Raw genomic sequence first — 14,543 nt, 5'->3', positions numbered from 1 at the left:
CATAGTAGCATAATATAATTTTCTTCAGGTGAAGTCTACAAATATATAGTTATGCAGAATCCCAAATAATAATATCACATATTGTTACTGTTGAAGATAGGCAGGGTCAATCACATTAGGCAATGTCATTAAAAGAGAAGGGCCTTCGGTTGTCTTTTAAAAGAGAAATAGGGCGGTATTGTCTAATGGTAGGTGGTATGGAGTTTCAAACCCGATGAGCACGTCCAAAGAAATATTACCTTAGAGTTTTTTTGTTTTTAAATCTTGGTGTTTCCAAGAGCAGTTTATCCCTGCTTCTGAAGTTGCTTCCCGATAAGATCGATTGTTGAGCAAGGTAGTTGGGATTTCCGTAAACTCGCCAGAAACACACAATTGAAATATATTCGGTTTAATGACCTACACACTACATATATGAACCCTAGAAGACTGAATAGAAAAGCAGGAAATGAAAACAAGGTTGCCCTAGAAGGAATCACACAGAATCTGATTTTCTCCATATGGTCTGGGGGTGTCCTATCATAGCCTGCTTCTGGGCGGCGAGTACAGTCCGAACGTAACACACAGGAGAAGTATTTATTATGTCTAATCCCCCGGCCCAAGGATACGAAAGATGGCAATAGACATCTCTAACATTGACCAAAAGGGCCATTGCAATGCTTCTGACTGACACCCCCTGTATAATAAACGGAAAGAGACGGTTGGGAAATGAGCCCAAGCAAAGACTATAATTCTTCACGGTGAAGAGAAGTGAGGGACATGGAGGCATCCGCTAGCAGGACTGTGAGATGAGAAATCAAATTAATTTGAGCAACTCACAGTTCGGTCTTGAAAAAGGGAAGGTAGAGAGCATCCAGGGAATCGATAACTGTATGGGTACGGGCACATGTGCGAGACTACCTTTTAACAATGCAATGAGTAGAGACATGCAGATGAGAAATGTGGGATATGTCCGCATGCCTGACAAAACATATTGCACAAGGAAGCTGAGCATCCACTGCAAAAAGTTGTTTTTTATTCTTATATTGTAAACCTGGATATTCTGAAGAAAAATGTGATGTTGATGGAGAATTGATGAGTGCTGATGTACACATTCTATAAGTTCTTCATTTGTTAAGGAAAATTATAAAACTAATACATAGAATATTTTTTTAAGGTCATTCTGAAGGCAAAAAAATAAAACTTTGTGTGTGTTGCATGCAATTTTCATTGGGAATCCGCTTCAGTGATAATCGGAATTGGTGAAACTTTGCCAAAATTTCCGATGCCCAGAAGTAAACTGGCGTTTGCATAAGAGGACTCGTTTAAGAGGAGCTATATGTGTGATTGCTGTTCAACTTAGAAGGGTGTCTCCATAGCCTATCCTCAAATGCACAAGAAAATCAATAATTACTTTAAAATCTTTATCTCTGAGGGGAAGTTTGATTTCAGAGAGGTTCCATAATTGAAATTGTTGGCTTTTGTCAAGTTATTGATGCGCTTCAAGATTGAGGTTTTCATCTAAGTAGAAGCCAAGTGATTTTCCAGATGCGGCAATTGAAGGGTTTGCCGTTGAGTACTGAGAAAGCAGAAAAGCCCTCAACCCCCATGACCGACTGAGTTATCTTCCTCGACAATTATGTGCCTTGTTCCCTCGCTACCACTATCTAAAAGGGACGCCGTATACCAGACCCTTTGTGAAAGGCTTGCAATCACTCACACTATCCCTGTGTCATCTCCACTTGCCTGTTTGATATTTCTCATACAAAAATGTACTTTATCTTGCTCTTCCTTGTTTCTTTAGTTGCATACTACACCTAACTCTTGTTCTAAGAAGTTGTGAACTCTGTTTAAGCTTCTGTTAATATTTTCTGTGTATTATTAACACAGCCCCTCCTACTGCAAGACCTACTCTAACAAGCACTGAAGCTAATGCCACGCTGGAGATCCCACCACCAAAGAAGACCATCCCTGAACCAGAGCCTGCTGTTACCATCATCATCCTTATCATCTACCGGACTCTTGGAGGACTTCTCCCTGCCCGCTACAGCACTGATCGTAGGAGTGTCAGGTACTGGCATCTACAAGGACATTTGCTGGAGTTTCAGATTAATCTGGAAGCGGGATCACAGGAGTATTGAGTATCTAGAGCACTCACCATAACAGCAAGCTAGTTAGAAACTTACAGCAGAACAGTGAGGGCTACAGCACCTTTGAGAGTCAGTCACAGACAGCTAGCATGGAGGCATCAGTTACTTGCAACTACATCATTGTTCATAACCAGAGGTAACTTACTGCAGCAGCCCCTATTGCTGGTACAGACAGGTACAGCACTCATAGTGTCGTGTCATTTATAGGAAGTAGCTGCACAGATTGTGGGAATGTCTGGTAGAGACCGCAGCATAGCCTTCTGTAAGTGTGTGTGAAGTGCACACAGGCACAGCATTCATCACAGAATTTTCAGTTACAGATGCCTACAGCACCGATAGAAGTGTCCCCTAAAGAATGCTAGAGCACAAACCGCTAGAGTCTCAGTTGTTTGGAGCTGCGTAAGTTTTAGTATTAGTAGGCTGGCCAAACTGTCATGCACCCTTGGCATGTGCTCCATTGGGCTGTGTTACACAGCCCATGGAGAACATGCCCAGCCTCCTCAGGCACTGCTTGAGCGTCCAAACAGGATGCTCAGACCAATTGGCTGGGAGAGTCCGGAAGCCTGGGTGCTTCTGGTGTTTCTAGCAGACAGAGGAGAGGCGTGCGGCAGTGGGAGAGGCGTGCAGCGGCACGGCAGACACCGTAAGTCCTTTTTTAATTGAATATCTCCCACCCCCGTTCCAAGCAAGCCACCAACGCTTATCTTATGTTTTCACAAGTTAACTGGAATGTTAATTGTAGCTGCTCCATTTTAATTTTGGGTTGCACACCAGCAGAACACAAGGTAATGCTGGACAGGGCATCATATGCGAAATCAAGGATGGCTAGGAGGAAATTGGTGACAGTTGGTGCCGAGAGTCACAGTCCTCTGTATGGCTGTCTTTTAACAGTGGCACACTTTGTGGACAAGATCTCTCACTTTATTCGTCACCAGCTTTGCCATGAAGGGTTTTTCTAAAGTACTTGTAAAATGATTCCCTCCAATCCGGAGATCCATCCCTTAACGGGAGCTTGGTGGCATTATTTTGTTGTCATAGGGGACCATCTTTCAAATTCAAGCATAAATTCTCACTTTAGAATATTTCATGGAGGATAGCTTTCGTTGTGGTCATGCACTCATCTTTCCTCCCAAAAGGTGGTTTCAGAATTTCCCTTCTCAATTTCTTCTACATTCCGTCCTACCTTGATGAGAGATCACTTCATACCCTAGATTTTAGAATCACAAAATCTAATTAGGGCTTTTTAGAAATTAAAACGTCCCTCATTCAGAAAAGTCCACCTACTAAGCAGAACCTGCACATCAGTATGTCTAGGTTGGAGGGAGTGAGAGTTATTATAGGTTAAAGGATGTCTGAGGGGTGTTAACGCAAAAATCTGAGGGTGCTGAAAAAGTCATAATACATTGTCAAGTTACGTAGATGTAGAGTTAAGAATAGTAAATACATGTGTATTTACCCATTGTGGGAGTTGATTGGAGATTCTGTCACACATTTTTCATGTGCCACCACTCTCCCAAACGTGCATGTAGCCAAAGGCTGAAGGCTAACCTTCCATTGAAAAGGAGGCATTTCCTGGCTTTTAGTAATTTAGACACATAGTTATCCTCTTCTGCCTGCTACAGTTCATCTTAGATTTAATAGTCAATTTCAAAAAGCTATTGTGTATGACCAAGTTTGTCTACTTCTGGAAATTCAGGAGTAAATTACAGCTACTTTAGAGCAACTGTTCTCAAAACAAAATTCTAATGAGGCCATTTAGACAATGTGTGGTGTTTGTGACTATCATATGTATGATTGCAGTCATCTTGCCATCAGTGTGCAGCTGCATTTCTTTGTAAGAAACATGAAAAAATATATTAAGTCTATCATTCTGTCATAAAACTCTTGCTTTTACCATGGTGCTTGCAATACTTTATTTCAGATTTCCAAAAAACCCTGTGATGAATTCTCCCATCATCAGTGTCTCTGTGTTCAAGAATCACACCTTCCTCCGGGGTGTCCTGGACTCTCCTCTGATGCTGGAATTCCGCTTGTTAGAAACGGTCAATCGTAGCAAGCCGCTCTGCGTTCAGTGGAACCATACTAGCCAGTAAGTCATTATGGTCCCCATCACTGATATATGGTTAATTCACTTCATATCTCTATTAGACCAGTTCTTGAAGTTTTGTTCCATGGCTACTGGAATTCTGGAGTAAGTCAGAAATATGACTCAAATTGTCCCAGAAGATATTTGAAATACTGGCTTTGTGCTTTTAATTAATTCATTGAATCATTACTTATTGTGGTATGTGCATTCAGTATCTGTCATACAGTTTAAGGAATTTCAAGAAATCCATTCCACGGATTTAGAACATTAAGTAGAAATTAGTTTTTGTTTCAGTGATCTCAATTTATCTCCAAGGATTATCCTAAGGTGGCCTGTATGTCACTCTTAAGAACGGTATTAGTAATAGATCTCAAGACAGCAGGAACATTCCTTTGATACCGATATGTCTGATTTGTGTCTTCCGTTACAGCGTGGGTGTTCTCGGCAGTTGGACTGCGAGGGACTGCGATCTGGTGTACAGGAACACTACTCACGTGCGCTGCCAGTGCTCTCAGCTAGGCACATTTGGGGTACTCATGGATAGCTCTCAGCGAGAAGTAAGTATAGCTCTACCAACATCAATACTCATTAGCATTGTGGCGTTTTTTAAATAAATACCAGAACCTGATTAAATAAATCTATTTACTTAATCATAAGTAGATATTGGGGAAACTCCTCTTCCTATGTCTTATGATATATGTTTGACATGTCTTTAGCCTTTACCTGCAGTTTATTATGTTTGTTCTACATCCCTTTTTAAGTTCCTGTGACAGTGTTTGCCTTTCCATCCATGGCCCACTTACAGAGCCGAGAGTGTCTAGGATAGACTTTGTAACCTGACAATGTGATATTTTTGAGAAACTAAAATTATTTAATTGACAAATTGCAGACTCAATCCGAATTAGAGTTGAATAGTAAAGGCAGTGCTAAATCCACGGCTAAACCATGGGCAGAATTTCGTATGCATGCATGGTATAGAGGCAGAATTTCTACCAGTGGATTACACACTTGAATATCACACTGTATATTACCACTCAACTCTAAATCAGAAAATCAGAATCTCAATGTGGTGTGTGTATGGATGCTATGAAATGATTAATATATAAAGCCAAGGGTGCGCACTAAAAATCGAATGCCAATGGATTCATTTTCTTTATTATTTTTCATTTGCTTCTCATTTCTGTTTAGTTTTCGTCCTTTAGATATTTTCAAATTGGATCATGGCAAGTAAGAGCGTTCGTGGACTTCAAATATATCATATGAGCAATCATATTCTTACTCCCTTATCACCAAGAACGGTCATACCAGAGTGTCCCATGCATGTGCAGCCCAGTTGTGTGGATATGGGTTTGCTGTGGTCACAATAACCCAGCCACATCTGTGGTCACTATAAAAGATTTAGGTTCCCCAGAGTGCAGTACCTCCATGCAAAGAATACAAATGCCTCCAAGTGATAAGTTTAGTAGAAAATACCCACCTGGAAGGAAAACAGGTAATGTTTCCTCCCTCTTTTAGAGAAGGGGTTCTCAGAAGTGTGCTCCACCAGAGAAAAAAAAGTGATGGTTGGAAATATTTAAATTAATCTTAACCTCTTAAAGAGACTTCCCCTTTTTGCAGGAAGTCCACCTAAACAAGAAAGAATGTGTTAGCTCCATCGTGTGTCACTTTATGTTGATGCCCATCCTTTATTAGCGCTCTTAAGTCTTTTTAGTAAATATGCCCTTGAGAAATGGACTTAACATAACATACCACAAAGATAGAAGCAGCCAACTAAGACAAAATCCTAACTTAAGTCTGTATTAAGTCTGTCTTAAGTTTGACTTAAGATAAACTTAAGACAAAATCCTATCTTCTGTGAATACCAAAAGTAGTAAGTTCATTCTGTGAATGCCAAAAGTAGTAAGTGCATTCTGTGAATACCAAAATAGTAGTAAGTTTAGGATTGAGTCTTAAGTTTATTCTGTGAATCGGGCCCTCTGTTTGTTAGGCCTGAATAAATGCAAATAATTGATTAACATGCACACCTGAAAAACTTTTGACAAGAGCTTATTTGTATTAACAGTCTATACACCACCCTGGGGATAAGTGTTTCAGCATAATAGGCCCGTTAAAGATTCTGAACCAGGCTATGCAGTTATGTTGCAACGTTTACAACATAGGTGCAATTCAGAGGGATTATCAAATATTTTAGAGTAGGTTAGATGACATTAGAATGACTAACGAGGCAATTATGAGCAGTGACTGAGGTGGCTAGAAAATACCATACAAATGAGAACAAAGGGGCCCTTTAGGATGTAGGTCGGATCGCAACCGCCCGCATGGCGGTGGCGATCCGCCCTACATCCTTCTCCGCCTGCCACCCATTTACCCCCCGCCATATTAGTATGGCGGGGTACCACGGCGGAAGGGAAGACCGTCTGCCGCTTTTCAGCCCGGTTGACAAGTCGACCGGGCAGAAAAAGGTTTAATATGGTGGCGGTGTCTGCTAGACACCGCCATCCATATTAGCATGGGGGCGGAAACATGCCTTGCCGCCACGCAAAGGCATGCGGAACTCGCTTACTGGGGCCCTATGCGGGCCCCCTGCATTGTCATGGACATGGTGGCAGGCACCTCGCAGTGCCGTTTACCTTGTGCATGACAATGCACGCAGTGCATTCCCAGCATTGTGGCAGGTAGTGCTGTGAGTACCGCCCGCCACAATTCTGGGAATGGAGGATGCCACGGTGGCGGTGGCATCCTAATCGCAGGTGCAGGACCGCCGCACCACTGGCGACCGGTCCCAGCACCGCTAGGGTGGCGGGCGGACAGAAGTCCGCCCGCTATCCTAATGGCCTCAAAGAGTCTAGTAGACTGAAATACAGAGAAAGGTATGCATGCATTCTTGTGAATGACAGTCTTGATTTCTGAACTCTGTTCTTATACTTCTTAGTATATAATCAAATATGTTGTACGTTTAGCTCATATTTAGTTATGAATATATGATAATCTAGATTTGAAATTCTTGCTCTGTTCAATAGGCTAATAGCGGTGGATTTTATTGTATTTACACTAATTGGTAATCGAGGGTGTAATTAAAAATGCCTTTTACTTTAAGTAAGTAAAAAGTGTCATATATTCTGCTTTTTACATATTCCTTGTCTTGAACATTCCTCTGATTAACAAGTGATTTAATCTAACAAATATGTCCAAATTAGGCTTTATTGCATCATTGAATTGTTAACCAGTTTTCAGGTGTGACAGATATCTGTAGAATGTATTTATATTGATAGAATAGAGCTGACTACCTACCTTAAACAAAGTCCGGAGAGGTTGTTACAATGTTCATGTTATTTGTCTGTCCTCTGCTTGAGGAATGACAGTGCTTTTCCATTATAGATTGAAAATGGTTGGCAAATAAAAGATGTAATCTATATAAATAAAAATGTAAATGTTCGTTTGTTCAAAATTGTAAATCTCCGACAGTTCTTCACCGATTGCTTTGAAATTTTGACACAACGTTGGCTTCGAATACGCGAGTGTTTATATATACACAACGTTGGATTCGAATACGCGCGTGTAAAATACGCACTTGTTTTTAATCGAAAGCCCGAACAGAAACATAAAAATGTCAATGTACGTTTGTTCGAAATCTTAAATCCCCGAAAGTTCTTCACCGGTTGCTTTGAAATTTTGGCACATTCGAATACGCGCGTGTTTTTATATACACAACGTTGGATTTGAATATGCGTGTGTCGAATACGCGCGTGTTTTTAATCGAAAGCCCGAACAGACACATAAAAATGTCAATGTCCCTTTGTTCAAAATCTTAAATCCCCGAAAGTTCTTCACCGGTTGCTTTGAAATTTTGTCACAACGTTGGATTCGATTACGCGTGTTTATATATACACAACGTTGGATTCGAATACGCGTGTATCCAATATGCGCGTGTTTTTGATCGAAAGGCCGAACATACTCTATCAATTTTGTTGCCAACTAGGGACGCATAGAGACAATAGTCTACATATATTAGGATGGACAGTTGGTGTTAGGATGGCAGACCGGGAAGTGGGTGGAGGGAGGAGGGAGGAGTTGGTTCACTTTGCAACATTAAGAAAGGACGCATAGAGACAATAGTCTACATATATTAGGATGGACCGTTGGTGTCAAGATGGCAGACCGGAAAGGGGGTAGCGTGAGGGTGGAGGAGTTGGTGCACTTTGCAACATTAGCGCGTGTTTATATATACACATTGTTGGATTCGAATACGCGCATGTTTTTAATCGAAAGGCCGAACAGACCCTATTGATTTGCTTCCTGCGCAACAACTACAAGGGACGCATACAGACAATAGTCACAAAAACATATTGTATACCCACAAGCACTGTGAAATTAAACATATTAAAAACGTGCGCTTACTCTTTTCTTTCTCTTCCATTTAACCAGGCTGAGCCACAGCAGCGCGTGGCCGGGTACAACTAGTTTGTAATATATTTATAGTGCTGTGGGTGATTTGTGAGGATACATACGTTTGTTGGGGGGGGGGGCACGAAAAACTCTGTGTTTGTACATAACACATAGAGCCAATCCACTAAGAAGTGAAAATCAAGGGCTGCATCAGAGAAAGGAAACACATGAGCAGTGCTGGGAACCATGTAGCAGGAGTCTGGAGAGAATGAGGCCCCACTACTGATGCGCACCGGGTCGCAATCTCAAGTAATTATTTGCATTAATGGTGGACAGATGAATGAAACTAAATCTTCTATCTAGAAATTGAAACCGTAAGTAAAAGAAAAATAAGCTGTAATATAGTAAAAGATAGAAGGAAACCAGATAAAGAAGCTGCTAGGGAGACAGAGGCTGCAGTCCTGATGAGAACTTTGGCTCAGTTCCTACAAAGCCAACACATTGGGATTCCTTTTACGTAAACAGACTTCTGTGAGGGCTCCTTGGCTCACCCTTGAAAGCTTGATATAGAACAATGCATGTTTTGCATGTGCAATAACACCAAAAACACATGTAGAGTCAAGAAGTACTTAACCTAAAATATCCAAACCATTTTACACTAAAGGAGAAAACAAATAATAAATTAATATGGGGAAAATCCTATACAGATATCAGAAGGTCGGTGGCCTTGGGTTGCACAGTCGTTTCTGTACTCTTGACTGCCAATGTGTCACTATTCTATGTCAATATATACCATTCCAATGTGCTGCACCCTGAATTATATTCACTGCACTGTATTTTTACGGCTCTGTTCAAAATAAAAAGATGTTTAAAAAAATAAATACCTTTTCCAAAGAAACAGTGAAAACACAAGATCACTTTCAGTCACTAGGGTGTATTATAATAGGACACAGGTAACTGGCTAGCTGGTGATAGTGTGTGGTTGGATATTAATTGTTTGGTTCACCCCAGTCAAATGGTAGGGGCAACTGTGCCTTTTGCAGGCTTTGTGGCCAACCAGTGATGGAGTGAGGTCAGGGGAATGGTGATTTGTCCTGGTAAAAAGAATGTCTGAAGGTCAAAAATGTTCATCAGATGAAGCCTGTTACGCTCTTATATAGGTTCCACCTTTCTCTCTCCTGAATGACCTTAGCTGGATAGCGGCAGGATGCTCCTTTCGGAGTGACAGTACACGCTTTATAAGTGCACAATTCAATTCAATACAATTGGTGCAAGGTTGGAAACTGTGGTTGACTAGGGCTTCTCAAGGTTGGAGACCATTTTGCAGTCCCACAGCTGCCCTGAACCTAATATCAAAATGTCAGTGAATGTAGCCATCAAAGGTTACATCTTTTTACGGGTAGGCTCAGTACCTTGCTCTGTTTCTTTCTCCAGAGATGAAACATTTCTTAGACCCAACTTTAAAAAAAAGTTTGTAACTGTTTTTCCTGGTGCACCAAAAGACCCAGGTTCAGGTTAATAGGAAATCTCCCTGTTTCTCTAGTTCAAGCCAAAAGTAAAAAGTCCAGTTAAATTTAACCTTGGTTTTCCTATGTAACAGCTCCTACTCCTTGAGTCCACAGAGTGGGATTCACTGCCCGGACAAAGTAGAGAAGTTAGTTGACTGAAGCACTAACCCAATACCCTTATCCACCCCTAAACCCTAAAATACCCTTACCACAAACCCTAAAAATGCCCTTACCACCCTATGCTCCTATCCACCCATGAACCCATATATATATATACATATATATACACACACACACACACATACACATACATACACACACACATATATATACTTATCTTAACTAGACTTACCATGCATGTTAAAGGCATTGTAAAGGCACCAAAAAAAGCATCTGTGGTAAATGCATGCGTATTACAGCCACTGCGGGGTTAATACTAAGTTGTAAAGGATGTTTCCCACAAAAGACAGCCGACACATTTTGCTTCTATAGACAGTGATATTGCTATTCATTATTGTCTGTTTGTATTGAAGTAGGGAACATTGCAGAATATAATTGTGGTCTATAAGTGTCTATTACATGTTCATCAGATAACATCTGGATTGCTCCAGAGAAGGTTAGCACTTGAACACAAAATGGTATTCGAAAGTGAGCATAGTAGTGAACGGAGACATACTCAATATTAAGCTCAACGAATCACCATTTGATGACTCGTGAAAGCGGAATAGTTAGGGCCTTAGTAATGGAGCACCCAAGACCACACAAGTTGTGTAAGTGTCACTGTTAAACTATGAGCAGCAAGCACTGTTGACAACATATCACTCGCAAGAGCAGGATTCCCACTGATGATAGAAGGATTGCGGTGACGTTTAGCTTCAGATAGTGTGATTAAGTAGTCCTCATCAGGACATTTCACGTTGCAAGCAATACTTTATCCTATTTAGTCCTTAGAGGGGGTTTACACAGACTTGTCTAAAACAGGAATGAAAAACTATCTATAAAATATAGTTTAATGGACACTTTATAAACAAGGTTTGTATATGAAAATACTGCTGTAATAAGATATTTTTAATAATTTATAACTTCTGTTGGTGGAAAATGATCAAATTCATGTCTATGCCTAATGTTATTGCGCCACATCCCAATCAATGTACTGCAGAAAGAAATATCCCCATTCATTATCCTGGTATCTATCACACCAAATTGCACTTGCCAGATGATTATTGCTGCTTCTTTTTGGAAAAGATCGGTGTTTTAAAGGAAGTGTCCATCAGGCAGGTCCACAGAGTGAGGATAGTTGTTGAGTGAGTTAATTTAACTGTATATTCACCAGTCATTCCTGCCTGGATTTTTTTTTCTATGTTGATGCCATTTTTTGTGTGTATTATTTACGTCCTGTACTTCTTGGGGCATTGACCACACATACGTCTAATGTATTCAGTGACTAACATATCTTGAAGTGCATTGCTTATTGGTGCTGCTCTCTTAGTGGAACAAAAGGGAGCTGTGCTATGGAGCCCTTCGTACAATGAACACCATGTGGTCTGACGTGTTCCTTGTTTCCTTGTTCTCTGCAGCAGTTGGAAGGGGACTTGGAGACGCTCGCCATCGTCACTTATTCCACACTGTCCATCTCGCTGGTGGCCCTGCTTCTCACCTTCATAATCCTGGCCTGTCTGAAGGGGCTGAAGACCAACACCCGCGGCATCCACTCCAACATTGCCGTGGCCCTCTTCTTTTGTGAGATGGTTTTTCTGCTGGGCATCAACCGCACGGAGAACCAGGTGAGGCAAAGCCGAGAGAGTCCGAGCCGCCCTCTGGCTCCCGAACCGTACAGTGCAGTTAGTACAGAAACTGAAGTGTGGAGAAGATGAAGCAACTGTAGTTGTATTTGCTACTTTGTAATTCCTGACTGTTGGACTTGGCCTTTTCCCCCCAAATTTATCGCTTTTGACCCCCTTGTCTGAAATGTCTCCCCCATGGGATTAAACCTGTATAGGCCATGAGTGGTGTGAGACACCTTGTTAAAAATGTAATGTCAAGTAATGGTGTGAGCACTTGTAAATTTCCCCATTTTAAAAATGCACCTGACTAAAATGTACTGTTTTTAAAATGGATGCCATGGCCATGGGTTTTGCCACTGTACTGCCATAGGTCAGCAGTCTAGCTATTATTACCCAGCTACCCCTAGCTTTTGGAGGGAAAGCCTGGCACCCAGGGTGCTCCCCCCTCCCCTTGAGCCAGTTTAGGCTAGTTTTGCCAACATTCTAGAAGGCTCTGGCACTGCCTGGGAGGAGGGTATAAATAAGAGGGATGTGCCACCAGAGAGTCAGTCAGCGCTGGGACAAGAAAGAGAGGGGACCTGCTGCGAGGAGCTACCGCCACATGGGCCTGTGAGCTGGGCCCTGCACCCCTAAAACCCCCTACTCTACTGTCCCCTGGGCCCCTGACAAGGGAGGGCCCCTACCCAGGTCACTGAAGCTGTTTGGACCGGGTCCACGTCAGCGCTGAGGGAAAGAGGTGCCCAGAAGAGGAGGAATGCTGTGGGCTTGAACCCCCCAGGAGGTGAGGAGTGTGCCCCTGGGGCTAGCTGTGGAACTGTTCGCCCCCCCCTCCATGAGGGGCGCCTGTCAGACGCTGTTTGGGGAGGTTGGTGCCCCCAGGAAGCTGTGGCCCCTTTGGAAGTGCTGCTGCTGCATTGCCTTAAGCGCTGGACTGGGAGGAGCTGCGTGTCCCTAGAAGCCCTGGACTGCTTACCCAGCGCTGTGGGAAGGAAAGCGCTGTGTTCTGAGGGCCTGCTGTGTTCCCCCTAGGAAGCGCTATAATTTGGAAGCGCTATTCTGCCTCAAAACTGCTGTGTGGGCGCAAGGAGCAAATGACTGAATAGCGCCGCAGGAGCCTACCCTGCGTTTTGGCGCGCTTTTGGTGAATGATAATTAATTAAGTACAAAGGAGCCTACCCCTTAGTGCCGCCGAAATCACCACCGCAGCCCGAGGAGTGTTGGCGCTGCAGTGCGCTCGTTGTGAATAGGCGAAATCACCGCCGCGGCCCGGCGCTGTCTTGGGAACCCCCCGCTGAAGTGTGCATCGTTGCGGCGGCCCCCGGTGCCAGGAGAGGGCCGCCGATGTGAGGAGAAGGCCGCGCTAGGCCCTGAGGCCGCTGCCTCCCGCATCACGTGACGGGGGCCTGACCGCGTCATCGGCCCGCCCCCGTCAACGCCGCGAGCGGATTGGCCTGCGCGGCCGTGCCCCGTGAAGGCCACGCAGGGATTGGCTGCCGGCCGACAGCCAGAGCAGAAGAGCCGAGCCTAAGCCCCGGGTCCCTGTGAGGTAGGAGAGGGACCCGGGTGAAGCAACGCCGGTGCGGGGCCCCCGTGGTCGAGAGGGAGCCCCGGGAGAAGCGACCGGAGCGGGAGGCCACCCCGCCGGTCTGTGCTCTGAGAGAGGGGCCGGTGAGGTAGGCGGGGCCGGGGCACACTTTCAGTGCCTGGCCCGCCGCCAAAGGAGAAGCGACCTGACGGTACTGCGGGGCTCCCGTGAGGTCGAGGGAGCCCCGATTGAGCCGCCCAAGCTCCCGTGAGGAGGAGAGCTCCATTTGTAAGTGCTGCGCGGCGGGGCCTCGAGGCACATTGCCGGTGCCTGCCCCTACCGCGAAGGAGGCCCTGGACAGCCCGGTGAGTGTGGGCAGCCGTATACGGTGTGGGGGGTAGAGAGGGCAACAGGACACAGGGTCGGTGTCCGCCTCCCCCCCCTGCCTCTATTGACTAAGTGGGGCCCAAGTGCCCAGAAACCAAGTAAAGGCTGCTGGTGACTGCTGCCTCAAAGTTCCAGGATACCAGGGAGGCCTACTGAACTGCTTACAGAAGCCCCTGCTCACCCTAAGAGACACAGGGGAGGTAGAATGTTGTCATGGTCCCCAGGGAAAGGGTTGTCATGCATAGCCAAGTGAGAGGCCCATTGGAATGCATCTTTTTGCCTGTTGCCTAATTTTCCCTGAAGTGTTTTAGGCCTGACATCCCACCTATATATGTATGCCCCGAGGAGGGCCCCTACCTGATGTTAATGCTGGGCGATGTATGTTCCGCCTGATGTTTGATACACCTAGCCAGGTGATATGCCTAATGAAATGGCATTTTTACCTGTTGCCAGATGGTCCCTGAGGTTAGGCCTGGCTCCTAGGTTACTGTTTACACGCTTATGGTGAGCCCAATTTCCTATCTAATGGTTAATGGTATGCTTTTGTGCCACTGTGCAGGTGATTGTGCTTTTATTGTAGGTGTGCCCCTATGCTGGCCTGATGAGTTATTCCAGGCCCCTGTTTATGCCCCTTGTAAATGAGCCTGCCGTACTGATTTCTTACAGGTGCTCCTGTCTAGTATGTGCTGTGATGCTCTGATGTTTTCTTTTACAGGGGTTGGGCTGGCGTTATTGTGCATG

The 14,543-nt window shown here is 44.1% G+C and overlaps 1 protein-coding gene across 1 annotated transcript in view; it reads left to right on the top strand.

Moving 5' to 3' along the window:
• The window catches only part of CELSR3 (cadherin EGF LAG seven-pass G-type receptor 3), a 786,585-nt gene that overhangs the window by 669,712 nt on the left and 102,330 nt on the right, over window positions 1-14,543 (top strand). Inside the window, exons 21-24 of the mRNA XM_078661784.1 lie at window positions 1,867-2,047; window positions 4,048-4,215; window positions 4,643-4,769; window positions 11,684-11,890. Coding sequence (XP_078517910.1) covers window positions 1,867-2,047; window positions 4,048-4,215; window positions 4,643-4,769; window positions 11,684-11,890 — 683 coding nt within the window. The remainder of the gene's footprint in view (window positions 1-1,866; window positions 2,048-4,047; window positions 4,216-4,642; window positions 4,770-11,683; window positions 11,891-14,543) is intronic.

The sequence above is a fragment of the Lissotriton helveticus genome, chromosome 9 (genome assembly GCF_964261635.1).
Source record: "Lissotriton helveticus chromosome 9, aLisHel1.1, whole genome shotgun sequence".
Lineage (NCBI taxonomy): Eukaryota > Metazoa > Chordata > Amphibia > Caudata > Salamandridae > Lissotriton > Lissotriton helveticus.
The sequence above is the reverse complement of the archived record's forward strand: the minus strand, read 5'-3'. Positions and strand labels throughout refer to the sequence as shown.